General features: G+C 35.1%; 1 protein-coding gene across 1 annotated transcript; it reads right to left on the bottom strand.

Moving 5' to 3' along the window:
• Nucleotides 1–101: 101 nt before the first annotated feature.
• LOC117107154 (cyclin-dependent kinase 11B-like) lies at nucleotides 102–13,705 on the bottom strand. The gene is made up of 17 exons (XM_033248730.1): nucleotides 13,681–13,705; nucleotides 12,463–12,637; nucleotides 12,197–12,324; nucleotides 11,673–11,868; nucleotides 10,509–10,609; nucleotides 10,075–10,185; nucleotides 9,561–9,750; nucleotides 9,216–9,400; nucleotides 8,587–8,673; nucleotides 7,317–7,559; nucleotides 6,148–6,269; nucleotides 5,164–5,269; nucleotides 3,860–4,089; nucleotides 3,097–3,213; nucleotides 2,488–2,636; nucleotides 2,009–2,195; nucleotides 102–1,208 (listed from the first exon to the last, which is right to left on the bottom strand). The coding sequence occupies exons 1-17, from the start codon at nucleotides 13,688–13,690 to the stop codon at nucleotides 1,122–1,124; spliced, it is 2,424 nt and encodes an 807-aa protein (XP_033104621.1). The 5' UTR covers nucleotides 13,691–13,705; the 3' UTR covers nucleotides 102–1,121.
• Nucleotides 13,706–16,461: the final 2,756 nt, after the last annotated feature.

Genomic DNA, 16,461 nt, shown 5'->3' with positions numbered 1-16,461 from the left:
TATGGTATGTTAGCTTGCTGCCCATTTGGGCTAACGGACTATTCTACAACATTTCCAAATGTGCATTTAATATTAAATGAGAAAAACTCAAAAACACAGAATTTATTGCAAAAAGAGTTTATTTTCATCATGAAAAATCTTTATATACATATCCATCTTCCAAAGAAGGCTTAAAATATTTTTTCTGATCTTCGGACAATACAGTAGTAAGGTTTTGTCATTTATAAAATAAACTTCCATCATTCCAATCATATGATTTAAATCGATTAGGCCATTACAATTTACATCCAAATGCTATTTGCTGATGGCTCTCTGACCCATCCTTGGTACGTAATAACTTATTCTGATGTATTTTCCTTTTTTTGGTAGCCTAAACATTTTCAAAAAAACTATATAATTCAATAAATGTTAAATAAAAACTAATAAAAAAAAATGTTAAAGCAAAATAAACACTGTATAGTACAAACAAACGTAATGATATACTGAGAAGTAGTTGCGCAAAAAGAATTCACCCCAGTGCCTGGAGGCTCTGCTGGTCTCCAATGGAAATTGTTAAACCCCTCTGTCAGACACTTCTTCCCCTCAACATATATTTCTAGACACCACTGACACTGACTTACTGGGCTGAAGCCTTCAGATACAATGTTGGCCAATGTTAATAAAATGAATCAGACATATTACATACTAAACAAGTTATTTTGATTGTCAATTCCTAAACTGTGGGCTAAAAGCATACTGTATTTTGGGCCATGCTAAGCCAAAAAATCTCTCCCCATTATTTTATTCCTGGACCCTGACCTATGCTATAGATGGCCTCACTGGTTCTGATCCCCCTGTTTTTAGATCCTCTGTCACACTTGTTGGATCTTCTTTGAGCATAGTTCTCAAGCCACCAATGCATCAAGGGATATTATCAACATCATGTTCCACGAGACTATGTCAATGTCTACACATTACATGTTTTTCTGTAGTTGAATATACTCTGTAGGTGTAGTAAAACCTCTGTTCACACTAGAGTGATATATGTGTCCACACATATAATGGCAGAATGCTGTCATCACACCCATATACTGGTGTGGACAATGCTTAAACTATATGGCGGTAGAATTAGCAAACCGAGGTCAGAACTTTAGACTGAATCCCAATCCTTTAGCAGCACCTTGCGAGGCAAGAGTTAATCGGAAACCCTCATCTGCTTCATCATCATCCTGTTAAAAAACAAGACAACATTAGACATGTTTATGATATACATTTAAAACAGACACATTTGTTGAACATACTAACATAAGACACATCAGTACACAGGACGCATCAACATGTTGAACATTCAACACAAGACAATTCATTAACACATGACACATCAAAATGTTGAACAATTATACACAGGACACATCAACATGTTGAGCATTTAACACAAGATACAAATCATTACCACATGACATCACACATCAACATGTTGAACATTCAACACAAGACACAATTCATTAACATAGGACACATCAACCTGTTGAACATTCAAGACAAGACACATCAATATGTTACACACGCAACACAAGAAACAATATATTAGTGACACTACCGTAAAACCTCGAATTGAAGCCCTGTGCTCCTTTTTTTGCGAACTTTGGATGGGCTTCTTTTCGAGACTACTTTTGCAAAGCAAAGAGGGGCCCTCTTTTCAAAATGAATGCTGTAAATTTTGTGAATTTGTACTATGAAACAATAAATAAGGCCACTGTAACATCAATCTGTACCATGGAGTGTATTTAACTGGCATTAAATCACCTAAACTACTGTATAAACCAAGCTTGTATTTAATTCATTTTGTTTTCTGAAATTCATGTACAGTGTGTCGAAATGAAGCCTATGCTATCTTGAAAAGAAGCCAATGGGCTTCTTTTCGAGGCTAATTTTGCAAACTAAAGAGGGGGCTTTAATTCGAGATGGGCTTCATCTTGAGATAAAGCCCACTGGGCTTCAATTCGAGGTTTTACGGTATATTACTTACTAAATTCTTATACTGCTGTCCCCCTTCTGGTGCCTTTGGGCTACTCTTCTTCACCCTTGCCATTTCACTCTTTGCTGGCCATGTGGGAAACATGGACGGATCGATTGGTAAAGGCCTTTCTTTGAAGTATTCATGCTTCTTAGCTTCCTCAGCTGTTATACGGCGAGCAGGGTTATAGGTCAAGAACCTAAAACACAACAAAGTTTATATGTAAACAATTAAACCTTATTGTTCTTGCATCAGTATTAGCTGCTATTAACAGAATCTGACATACTATTAGTATTAATATAATTATTATCTTTTATTATTACTCTTCCAATCCCCAGGTCCAGGGTTCAAATACTGTGTCGCCAGGATTTTGTTTCTCGTAACAAACACATCTCCACTCTTAAGCCTCATAACAGGAAGTAATTGAAATACTGTAGCATCCTATCTGTGAATTGATAGTTATGAAATAAAATAAAAGTAATCATACTGACTTATTCATAAGCTCAAAGCCAACATCAGTCAAATAAGTTCCAAATCGACTGCGAAGGTTGTTGTAAGGGTGATCAGCGAACGTCATTTTCTTCACTGCTGGTAGTTCATTGTAGCCTGGCCAGATCTTTTCACTTGGTGTTCCAAGTTCCTGTAAATACCAATAATAAGATTGTAAAAATATGGTTATGGTTAATCATTTCCAAGCCGATCTTATTTTACATGCCAAATTGTTGGTTTTCCATTAATTAGTGATCTGTAAGTTAAATTTTATCTCAGTCAAACAGTTTTTCAATGCCATTTTGGATTCGACTTAGGCAAGTTCAGCTGTACAAACTGGCACTGGCCCAAGTGGAAGTTAAAAAAATGCTAAACACTCTTCGGAATACAGTAGAGGAGGATTGTGTCCTGGTGTACTGCGCCGCAATCACCACCAAAAAAGAGCACATTGGAGGACTTTCATGGGCTTTCATTGGTGTGTTTCTCATCGAAGATATTCGATGGAGTTGTTCTCCCCAGGGAACTGAGGGCATAATCTATAGATGTTTGAATGGTGGTAATAATGTAAAATACATAGAGTCTAAGAATTCGTAACAAAATTTCTATTCTACCTTGAATATCCTGTTCAACTGATCAACTTCAGATTTGCCTGGGAATAGTGGCTTCATGGTAAGAAACTCAGCAAATATACAACCCACTGACCACATGTCAATCGGACAGGCGTACTCCTGTAAAAAATGAAAACCATATGATCACTGAACAGAGAACATGTTAATAGGACTGGAGTAATATTTACAAAATCTAAACTGACATTGTTACTCAGTGAGTGTGTGTATATATCTGTCTCTTATACACATCTAGATGTGTATAAGAGACAGATTATACACAGGACACATCAACATGTTGAGCATTTAACACAAGATACAAATCATTACCACATGACATCACACATCAACATGTTGAACATTCAACACAAGACTATATATATATCCCACTAAAAAAACAAATATAATGTACTATTTGAATATTTAATATGTAAAGTAGGCTATTAATTGAGGTAAAAAATAATAGACGATGCCTTCAGCCTTTTGCCCAAAATCATATTACATGGTCATAAAGAATGAAAAGTTGTGATGTACTGGTTCAGTAGTTAAATGCTTTATATTTTTATATCTGATAAAGAAATAAAGAGACCTCATTTTAGGAGACTTTAAGACAGCAGCAGGCATACTGAAGTAAATATTTCACTTTTTTTTCCGAAATTTATGTTGTTTTATGTATACGTTAACAGGGCAAAAAGCTTTCTATTCAAAAACAACATATCATTGGTTGGTGGGTTTTGGAAACAAGAGTATAAAAAATTCTTGTCTTTACCTTAATTCCAAGAAGAAGCTCAGGTGCTCTGTACCACAGAGTAACCACAATAGGTGTGTAAGGCTTAAGAGGGGAACCGTACTCCCGTGCCAAACCAAAGTCACCAATCTTCAATATACCCTTGTGGCTCAGCAGTAAGTTTGATGTCTTGAGATCTCGATGTAGTATCCAGTTGTCATGGAGATGGTGAACTCCATCTAGCAATTGCTTTAATAAGCACTTACTTTCTCCTTGAAAAAGATTGTAAATATATTCATATATCAAATAGTAGCTGAAAACTCACTTTCAACTTGAAAATGATTGCATTTATTGCAATACTGCATACATAGGTTCTAGGCATTTGATTGGTTAAAAAGTGGGTAATAATGTCAACAATCACTCCTATGACGTAGGTTTGAATGATAATTCATAAATTCCTCGGGGAAAAAGAACCATCACGTTAAATGATAGTATTTTTGTTACCTGTCTCTAGGCCCCACTTTTAACGGTTGTTATGTAATTTATGATACGCACAGATGGTAATGGGACCCGACTTCTATGATGCTGAGAGAGATTGGCCCTTTGATCACTTAAGCCTAGAAATTAAGCCTAGATTTACTTGGTGGGTACTCTTTTCATTACTTTTTTAGGTCTTGAAGAATCTATGTATGAGGTATATAAAACAAATATTGACTGCTCTAGATTCGAGGAACGGTGGAATCTATAGCCCCTTGGTGATGTGGAAAATGTAGCCTACTATTTTCCTTGGGAACATACTAGCCTATGGTCTTCACATCACCTCGGGGAATAGATTTCACCATTCCCCTCATGAGCAGTCAATACTTGTATAATATATGCCATAGTTTTAATTTCTTAACTATCAAAGTTCACTCTAATTATTAATGCTAGCCATGTTATAGCCATACTGTTGTAATCGTCATTTCTGATGATGACATAATTAATGTTGAAATATTGTTGTCTGGCTAATGATTGTCACCAAATTCAAGAAAACCAAAAGCATGTACCATGCATGCTGCTTTAAGAAGCGGAACACAACTGAGTTCAAAATAGGTCTGCTTTTACAAGTGGCTGTACGTAGAGAACTCACCAGTTGGTATGATGCTTTTCCCTGTCTAGTGCATAGGGTCTACTGCTGTATGCAAATGATTGATCAAATGGAATATTCATTGATAGGCCTAACTTGACATGCGTCAAGCCTAATCAACAATGCTCTACACTAACGTTGGCATACACCGCACACTATTGTAAGCAAGACTTCTAACGGCTGACAATAACTGTTACAATATCAAATTAGTTTTACTAACCTTGTGTGAAGGGCTGTTTCATGGTTTCCATTAAAGTCTTCAAGTCGTGTTCTACATAGTCCATCACAATGTAGATTTTGTCCATATTACTACCAACAACAATTTCCTACAAACATCAGGATCATTACTTGAGTATGTACGCAGTGTATACAGTAGTTTCATACATTGTATTTCTTTCGCATTCAAGTACAGAAAAAAACTTGCCTATGTTGACTTTGTCTAACCCGAATATTTTTAAGTCAATCTTATTTTATATGACAAATTGTTGTGTTGTCCATGAATTAACAATGTGTATAGTCCATTTTCAATTTGACTTAGGCAAGCTCAACTGATATGTGCCAATTACAAGAATGACTTGGAGGTTGTAATAAAGTAGAATAATATTTTTTTTTTTTTTGCTTTATTGTAATCCGTAGCTTATATTTTTTAACTATCAAATCTTTCCAATTTTTATAGATGAAATTTATTATAAAAATATTGAAAAAAGAGGTAATAAAGTAGAATATTTTTTTTTTTTGCTTTATTGTAATCTGTAGCTTACATTTTTTTAACCACCAATCTTTCTAATTTTAGTTTCTTTTATAAAATTATTGAAAAAAAAAAATCTGTTTCAATTCTCATGATTATCATTGTTTTTACAGGTTACCAGTTTAGTTAAAGGGAATTCCCTCTGATGTTAATCTTTAAGCCCATCATCCTCTCTTGACATGCTGCTAACATGTCTTTATGTTACGTTTCTTTTTGTTTTATAATTTGTGTTGAATATCTTTTGTATGGACTTTCATTTCATTTCATTTCATTATTTATTTGGTCATTTACAACAACAACAACAACAACAAAAAAGCTGAAATTTGGGGAGACCAGGGACAACCAGAGTGAACCAAATCACTGTAGCAAAGCCGGTTTACCCGGCAACAGTAGAACTGTTAGTATCTCTATCTACACATTTTGATCATCATTAATACATGGGCTAATATAACGTACCCTGACTGTAACAATATTTTGATGTTGAGACTTGAGCAACGTGTTAATTTCTCGTAAAGATGTTATTGGAAAACCTTCTTTTTCTTTCTCCATTTTCAACCTTTTTAATGCCACTACCTCATCTGTCAAGAAAAAAAATAATATTAAAAGACAACATCAAAGGATGAACACTGGTGAGCTGCGGAATGCCAGTCCGATGATAGAAGAATGACAAAGAGAGTAATATTTTATTTGGACTTGTACTTTAACATCAGTGGCACACTTTAAAAAAACAAAGGTGCATCTGAAACACAAACTTAAGACAAATGATTACAAGATACATCAAATTACAAGAACAACAAAAAACTTAAAACTAACTCAAAAGAGCTTAAATTAATCTCTTCTCCGTCCTCATCCATCACTGATAATTCAAATGCTATACCTACCCACAAATAAAACAGAACTAAACTTTAACCTTTGTTTTCAGAAACAATATTCTAAATACCCTTCTTTCCTCCCTCAACAATGCATTTACCCCTTTGCCTTTAAAACAATGTAAAACTTAAAAACTTAACATTAAAAAATCCCAAAAACATCAAAACAGTAATGCAGAAAAGTAAAAATGAAACTACAAAAATGAAATTGAAAAACAGAGATGAACTGTATAGTTACAGCATGGAATTCAATATCTTACTGCAGAATTTCTTGGCTCTTTTGGTAGATCTTTTGCAATACTTGTCGAAGATACTTTCAGATTTACTAACTCATCATTAACCCGAATAAGGGGTTACAAAGTACACAGAAATAGGATTACTGTATTTGCTGCTGGTTCAAAGATGTCTTTCTTTGGATTGAATATATTCGATGTGAACACCATAAGATAAGGTACAAAAGTCCAAGTATGTATTTCTGGTGGGGTCCTTCTAATGGTGATTGGACAGTACACCGAACAACAGTCCCCTACACTTTTTCAAAGAGTGTACTGCATTCTTTAATGTGCTGATGGGCCATGACGGCTTCAAACATCTCTTCCAAATGATGGAAACGCAAGGAGAGCAGCGTATAGATTTGAAGTGGTACGAAAGGTTAACAATGGATATCCACAGTTCAGCACACACAGAGTGACCATCAATTTAGCCGACTGAGCTATGCTGATCTCTCTCTTCAATGTAAGAAAACACATGACTCACCAAGTTTTTTGTCCTTTGCTCTGTACACAACTCCGTATGTACCTTCTTCAATGCGGTTGAGACAGGTAAACTCCTCCACACTTCTGCATCCGGAAATTGCCGGCAGGTAAATGGGTAACTCCGGTTTCAATTCAACTGGTGACACTGGTGGTGAGTCTGGGAGGTAGTTTCCGGGACTGCCTTCTGGCTCCACTACTTGGGGTTCGGGTGAAGAATCCTTGTCAAATTTAGACTTCTGAACACCTGAAAAAACCCCAGCTTTTTTATGAAATGCCAAAACAACAAAATTAATGTATACATTTCTTTTCATTTCAGTTCAATTCATTTTGTTTCTCTTAGACGGAATAAAGTATTATTCAGCAGATTGAGGCACTAAATATACTCATACACTACTCATTATTCTGGAGCACTAACTTAATAGATTGGGCATTACTCAATATATTGAGGCACTCTTAAATTTAGTAAGGCACTACTGTACATTTATAATGGCTAGACTGTTTATTGACTGGTTTTACTACGCCACCTAAGCCATGTTGGGGAGCCCAAAACGTCACAGATACGTCATCACAGTGCAAAACTTTTGAATCGATGTAACGATAACCAACCAACACCATGACATCGCCCACGCTTTTGTAAACTGCACAAACAGGCGCGTTGAGTAGTAAGAGGCTGTGAAAAAATCATTTCCTTAAATTTAAATTGAAAAGGACGGCAAGAAAAAAATGCCAAAAAAACTTGTCTAAACTGGTACATCATTTAGGCTCTTGTATATGGTTTCAGTGGTTTCACTTTTTTCTGTACGATGATTGGCCGATGATCAATCCAGCTATTATAATAGAGATCAGTGTACTAAACAGACTGAGGCACTACTTAATAGGTTAAGACACTACTCTACAAAATGAGATAAAAGATTGAGATGTTACTCAACAGAATGAGGCACTACTCAATATGTTGAAGCTTTACTTATCTAAACAGACTGAGGTATTACTCAACAGACTTGGGTACACTTAACAGATTGAGACACTATTGAACATTGAGACACTGTACAAATTAGTTTAAATAACTACAGTAATAAACAGACTGGAATGCTACACAGCAGACCTGTGTGCTACTCAACAAATTGAGGCACTACTCAAATTATTGAGGTACTGCTCTGAAATTGAAGTAATACTCAAAAGATGAAGTGTCTATTTGATTGAGACCACAATTAAAAACAAATTGATAGTTTGTATCAGGTTTTTTTTATGAAAAAAATGGATTGCTGATTTACCTTTTGAGGGTTTTAAAGGTTTTGTACTTTGATGCTTTTGAGCTATATTTTCATCTTTTTCACTGTGTTCACTTTCACTTCCATCATCTGAAAAAACAATGCACCAAAATATAAACCAAATTTAGGGTCAATATAATTATAGAATTAAAGCATTAAAAAAATAGTTTCATATTACTAATACCAGGTCTAAATAGGTCTAGATTAGGCATCTCACAGTGATTCCAGTCTAGGAGCTAGATCTGACAAAGTATAGAATTTTTGTTACAAAGCTGTAAGTTCAGGCAGTGAACCTAAGCTTTGACTTTAGGTGGTTCTGTATAAACCCAGGTGCAGCATTTAAAAAAGAAAAAAAATTATTCAAAAGTTGGAGAGTAAGCTTATATCTGAGTTGGCCTAAAACAAATTTTCTACCTGGACCTCCAACTAGAATGTAAATTTTCTGAACAAAATAAAATTAGTTAAAGTAGTTAAACATCATCTTGTCATCCTATTTTATTCAGCTACTACCCTCGCTTTTCCATTGCATCCTCTATTTGCCATACAATGGCTGCTGCAGGAATTTCAAATTCTAAATTTGAAATAATGATAAAAAAAGAATAAAAAAATGGAACAATAAATTTAAAAAATACCAGATTCTGAACTGGAAGCAGTGTCTGATTCAGAAGCCTCTGATTCAGAAGCAGATTCATCCTCTTCATCATCGTCATCGTCATCATCCTCACTATTCTCCTCGTCACTATCTTTGTCCGAGTCATCTTCAGATTCCTCTGTCTCCCCACTCTCACTCCCTTCAGACTCTTCCCCTGATTCTTTCCTGGAAACAGAATTTAAAAAACAGCGAGTTTATAATAAATTCCTGACACAAATTAATATTGTACATGGAAAAATCTGGAAAAATACTGGGAAATTTACAATTAAAATAATTAAACTTTAATTAATCAGCATTAAGTATTCATGACTTTTAGTTTAATTACCCCGAAGAGACTACATCCACATCAGAATGTTGTTCATGGTCTCCGTCATCTTCAGACTGTTGCTGACGCTGCTGCTCCTCCTCTTCCTCCTCCTCCTCCTCCTCCTCCTCCTCAGTAACACGATCAACCTCCATTTTTGAAGCTGGTTCTTCTTCGCTGTACCCTCGGTGGTCTCTTGTCGAGTGATTATCTGTAAGTGTATGAATCTTGTTGGTATTTTTTAGCATCGCCATCTTTATTATTATCACAATCACCCTTAAGATTATTAATCATTATTGGGTCAAAGAATTTGCTCAAGCAGTGACACATGCAAAGAGATAGAGTCTGTTGGTAATTATTACTTTCCCCTTCCATCATGTATGAGTAAACACAGGGCTAAAATCTATAAGGTATAAAATTTATTATTTAAATCTTCAAACGTGTCCTTTTGAAACACTGTACAAGTAATTTGGTATTTTGGTACCAGGTACTCAATTACCAATTATACCAGGTACTCACTTATGAGTATACCTACCATGCTGTTGTCTGTGCAGGGGACTTCGGTCCCTCTCATACTTCTGTTTTCTGTCTCTGCGATCATTTGAATGACTCCTTTCCACTTCGACACTAGCTTGTGACCTTGAGCCTATAAGGAAAGTCCATGTCATTGTCAAATTATAATGCATTACTGAATGATATGAGATATTTACCTTCAAATTCAGGGTACTGGGATCAAAACCATCTATTGGCTAAGATTTTTCTTTTGACAAAAACAAAATGAACCACATAATGACTTCTATATAATCCCTATCTACTAAATTTCAAAAATTTTACAAATTTGGGTAATGCCAACATCATTGGCATCACTGATATATGGCTCTCTACAAATTCTTATTGATTGATAATCAAATTGATAAGAATACTGTAAATAGATAGTTCTTTTCCACTTCAAAACAAAGTTCTACCTACCATCTCTGTGAGAGTGCCTTCGATATTCATCTGAATGTCTGGATACCCTTGGATGACCTCTCTCATATCGACTTTCTGATGTCTGCCTCCAAGATCGGTCTCTGCATAAATAATCAAAATGTGTATTTGAATGTTCCAAAAGACAATTTTTATTTAATCTTAAGGATACAAAATTTAGGCTGAGATAAATACTTGAAAACACTTATTTATCAATGCTTAATTTTTTTTAATCCCAGACAACTTAGGTTATATATTGTCTCAAGTATTTGTTAAATTTATTAATTTGTTAATTGTACTCACTTGTTTATGTTATTGGCTGAATAAATAAAGAATGAATGAATTAATGAATGAATGAAGGAATGAATGAATGAATAAATGAATAAAATGAATGAATGAATGGATGAATGAATGAATGAATGAATGAATGAAGGAATGAATGAATGAATAAATGAATGAATGAATGAATGAATAAATGAATGAATGAATGAATGAATAAATTAAAGAAGAATTGGATCAGGTATCTCTTACGAGGAGAAAGTTTATAGAAAGTTATTTATGGGATAAATGGAAGAGCAAAGACTAAGAGAATAAAAGAGGTCAGAGATGACCTTAAAATTTATGCTATGCTTATACTACTTATACTGTATATCACATCAATGGAAGTTATTTAATCCATTTAATTGAGTTATTTACTTTTTATGTAGCTGGCAGAACTACACTTTATGGAAGCAGTTTGGTGCAGCGAGAACAGTTTGATTTCCCAGCCTCAAGTTTGGGGGTTTCAATCCCTCGCTGTGCATTTCGCTTGTGTCCTTGAGCAAGGCACTTTATCTGCATTGCTTCTGTCCACCAAGAAGTATAAATGGGTATCTGGGGGGGGGGGGGGTTGTCTGCTACTGCACCAAGATGGCAGCAACACTTAAGCATGTAAACCCAATGACCAGGGAAAAGAAAGCACTTTTTAACCTAAAGGAAGAGTGCGCTATATAAATACCAAATAACAAACAACAAAAAACAAATAACACTGCTTCATCACATTGTGGGTTAAGCTGATGTTTCAATGCCCCAATTTCCTATCAGATTCATAATGCCATTCCACTCTTTTCAGATGTCTGAATTTATCAGCACATGATTTGAACCTGGCCCCCTCGAATTAAAATTTACCTGTCTGATTCATGATGGCTCTGTGGATTGTACCCTCTTGGCTCTTGTCTACTGTGTCTATCGTGGCTGTAGCTGTCCCTTGGTTCATGATTCTTATCTCGCGATACTCGTGAGTCATATGGGTCTGATCTCCTGTCTTTGCTTCTCTTGTAATGATCCTGCGATGATTTTTCTTTGTCAGATCTTGATTGTTTACCTACAAGAAAGTGGTTTATTTAAGGTTGTCTTTATTGTCGCACCTTTATGAGCATGAACAGTACTTACTAACATGAATATGCGTCAAGAGATAAAGCTAGGCATCCCTAGGTCTAGAGCTCATTTAGTGACCATTGAGTGACCAGGCCTAAGCTTGAATGGCTCAGTGAAACCTAGCCCCAAATATTTCTAATTGTTAGAACTCTGTAAAACTTGTCATGGCAAATTGGGAGGATCTTTGTCAAACTACAGGGCAGTGAAAATGTTAATTATTATTCGCTCTTTATTAGCATATATTAAATTGACATATGTATCTTCTGTCTGCATACTTTTATGTTTTCTTTCTAGGGAACTAGTTTTCTGCCGGTCTCTTCTATCATCTTTCTTATGTGACTTCTTTCCTTTGTATGTTGTAAGCTGTGGTGGCTTTATGTCCAGGGAATCATAGTCATCCATTCTGAAAAATAAATGGCAACCATGATATATTGTAAAGTTCAAATATGATAAGCAAGTGGCTAGACTCAGACCTGAACTACAGTATGTCAGTAAGAGACAAAATTGGGAGACTAATAAGACACAATATAACTAAACAAACCTTTCTTCCTGATCATGTGACATTGTGGTCTTGCTCTCGTCAGTTTTCTTTGTCTCTTCCCTCTCCTTGCGTTTTTTTTTTTCTGCCAATATCTCGTCAAGAGTTTTCACTCTCCAAGTCTCTTCTGGTTGTTGTTCTGTTGCCCTTGTGGATTCCTGAGGCATGTTCTGCACACCTTTCAAAGGTAAAATATATTCATGATTTATAACTAAGGTTAATAAACGTTATATATGGTAAAGACAAGCCAAACCAGTCACTTGTCGCAATCCGTGTTTCAGAGATAATGGCCAAAACATGCTGAAATGTCAAAATTTTTGAATTCTATTTTATTGCAGTAACCTAACCATTATATATCTATACATTATACCATACTGTTATTTTCCCCATTTTCAATGTTATTTAAACAACAATTTTTATCAATTTGGTGATGGTCTCTGCCTGAGAAAAGCTCGAAATCATAAACTTTGAAGGCTGATTTTTCAAATATTATTCTTTAAACAGTTCTATGTTTGAATGCTTGTAACTTCAAAAGGAAATGTCAGATTTAAATGATCCTTTTACCATTTTATAGCTCTCATTTTTACTGTTTAACCCTACATTAATAACTTAAAATTGATTTTTGAGACCAGTGGCTGGTTTAGCTGGTCTTTGACACATATATAATATCAAGCATAAATTAGGTTCAATCAGTTAAGTTTTAAGACAAAAGCAGATATGGCAGAAAAGGCAAAAAGGGTAATTGTAAGGTGACCCATTTTTATACCTAGTTTTGTGAACTTATTTTCTTAAAATTTGTCAGAGGAGGGTGGAAAAAATAAAAATAAAATTTTGCTTTCTAATGTAGCAAATATATTTGCCAAAAGCATCCAGATGGAGGAGAAAATAAAAAGAAACGGTTTTTATATACAAACCTATGATCGGTATCATAATGAATATTAATATACTTTTTATGACAAGGGGTATCTCTAGCTGAAGATGGTAGGCGGGCAGCGCATAGGGTTTTAAATGTATTTAAAAAGCCAGCCTAGCCCCTACATTGGTAGACAGACAGAGATTGCTTTCCACAGCAAGACTGTATGTCTACCAAGACCTGCGCAGGGAATATATATAATCCTCCGCCCAAATATTTATCCTAGAAAGAAATCCGTCTGTGCATTTCGAAAAAAAAATCTTAATGAATAACCAATGCAATTATGCAGCAATTACGATTCCACACACCTATTTTCATAGAGATTTTAGACGCAAATTTGAGAAGATTTTTTAGGTATCCTCAGCGCAATCATAAAACTTTACAGTATGCTTCCACAGGCCTTCAGAGGTAACAAAAGAAACAACATTTTTAATACAAAAAAAATAGTCATATAAACAAGCCTACTAGTACACTAGGTCTAGCCTGGCTAGTAACTAGGCCTACTACAGTACTAAGTACTAGTTAGAGGGCCAGGGCCTATAAAGCTAGAAACTTAGTTTTTTTTAGTGAATGTCTGATGAGAAAGAATGTAAGCAGCCAGGCCCTCACTCAACACCCTAATTTCTCCAGGCCTAGTGCGCCTAGCTAGGCTAGGCCTGGCTATAGGCTAAGATTAGACTATAGACTACGGTATTATAGGCATAGGCCTAGATAGAAAGTAGGCTACCTAGGCCTAGCTATCTAGCTAGTCTAGTGTGGGGCAGAAGAGCGGCCTAGGCCTAGAGGGGGCCTAGCTAGGCCTAAGTCTGCAGTCACACAACGGATTACCCGATGTCTAAAAAGTTACCCTAATATATAATATACATTAACTTACTACCGTAATACCGTAAAATCGTATTGAAGTACTGGGATTAGGCTAGGTACTACTGCAAAAACAAATCAGAAAACACAGAGTCAACAATACAATACATTGCGCTATGATCGTCAATAACGCTCCGGTGCGTTCTAATGTGCACTAGCGATGACATCGTTACAACGCGTGAACAACGGTGATCTTTACGAGACCTACGCCAACGCATTTCTGACAAATGGTAGAATTTTTTTTTAAATAGCTAATATAGATTTTTAAGTTATTAATTAAAGACAAATAAAATATAATAATCTAATTATATTCTATTTAATTAAAAATCTATTGCATTTTTATAGAGATTATAATTAATTACCTCTTATTTTGTCATTGTTAAATCTTAATATTGGGAAATGTAGGATTATTTCGATCACGTTTATTTGGGCTAAAATTTTTTGTTTGATTCAGTTTCCTCCAAAATCACCAATGGTCTAGAGGACTGGGTGTAGGCGTACATACTCAGTGGAGTAACTATACCACAGCCTTCAGGTGGTCACCCATGCCATGGGCCACCGACCTCCCCACCCCCTTACAATAAAACGATGCATAGCAAATATCTTGATTGATAATATTTATCTTTATATTTAATACTGAAAATTATAATTTAAAATGGTTAATAGCTTTAAAATAATCAGTAACATGCTAGGCCCATGCTTTGTTGTGCAAATTGTGACTCGAATACATCGTGATGTAGGCTTATGGAATTCACAGTGAAACAGATCGTCATCCTTGCATGAAAGCCTGACCAATATAAATTACTAACAACTATCGATAAAACTGCTTATAAGTAACCATTAAAGACCGACTGTACCATAAAGCACATCAAATACTTAATAATGTTATTAAAAACTTAATAGGCCTACAAGTACTCAATTGATAGTAGTACATCTCTAAAGATAGAGAAAATCAAGTCATGTATCGAGCCGAATTAATTCGACAAGATATAGGCCTATTTAATTAAAATCTTATTTTCTTTTAGTCCAAATTCAAAAGATAATAATAGATTAAGATTTATTGTGGATTTTAATGTATTGTGGGCCCTCGGAACTGCAGTGTTTTTCAATGAGAGGGCTACGTACCCTACTGACAGAAAATGCAAATATACAAACATGTCGGAGGGATACCAGTGCCAGTTTTTATCAACCCAGACGCTAAATATATGGCCTATTAATGTTTCTTTCTCCTTAAATGATCATAGTTATATATTGGTACTTTTACTTTTATAAGTAATCACTCCGAAATAATAATGTCCGATGGGACAGATATATTCTAGACTATTTTAGTAAAATTATGAATCATTATTTATTATTTATTTATTTATTTATTTATTTTAACAATATTTTGTGAGGACTGAGCTGATCAATTGAGACCCTGGCAAAATGAAAAAACAAAACAAAACAAAACAAAACAAAACAAAAACAAAACAAAACAAAACAAAAATAAATAAAATTGACACCTGAACAGAAAAATAATTTAAATAATATATTAATGAAAAGAATTAAAAAGAATATAATTAACTAATATAAAAATAATAATATCTTTAAATAAACAGATTTAATACATTAGGCATATAATAATACATTAGTAATCAATATTCCTTGCCCGAAGACTACGAACCAGGATGGTTCCAGGCAGGGGATTACTTTATTAAAACATGATAAATTGTAAAATATTCGATTTCATATACGGATTCGCGCTTTAATAAATTTCAGCGGGGTATGGTATTATGATACTTCAGTAGTAAAAGAATAGTAATGCTATACGCGTCAAGGGCCCCGTCGGACTCTCGAACCAGGGCCCTCAGAACTATTACCGTACGCCCATAGGCGTAGATCCCGGGGGATGGGGGATATATCCCCCCCAATATTTGACAAGGCGGGGGGGGGGGGGGGGCCATTGTATCATTCCCCCCCCCCCCCAATATTTTGACTATGTACGGGATAAAATGGAGATTTATTATACTCTTCAAAAGACTGTCACAGAAATAATTTGCACTGCCTTATGCGCTTACAAAGATGAAAATTAGCATAATGTATTAATGTTGATAACAAAATTATTTTATCTGGTACCAATCTATGCTCTTCTTTCCTTAGATGTTAGATGTGCTAGAGAGCCACATTTCACACTGAAGGGTGTGTACGACATCAGTAATGTTATGTCAATTCCAAGAATGTTTAATGTT

The sequence above is a fragment of the Anneissia japonica genome, unplaced genomic scaffold (assembly GCF_011630105.1).
Source record: "Anneissia japonica isolate Jap-2015-1 unplaced genomic scaffold, ASM1163010v1 scaffold287864_len1152817_cov193, whole genome shotgun sequence".
Taxonomy (NCBI): Eukaryota; Metazoa; Echinodermata; class Crinoidea; order Comatulida; family Comatulidae; genus Anneissia; species Anneissia japonica.
The sequence above is the reverse complement of the archived record's forward strand: the minus strand, read 5'-3'. Positions and strand labels throughout refer to the sequence as shown.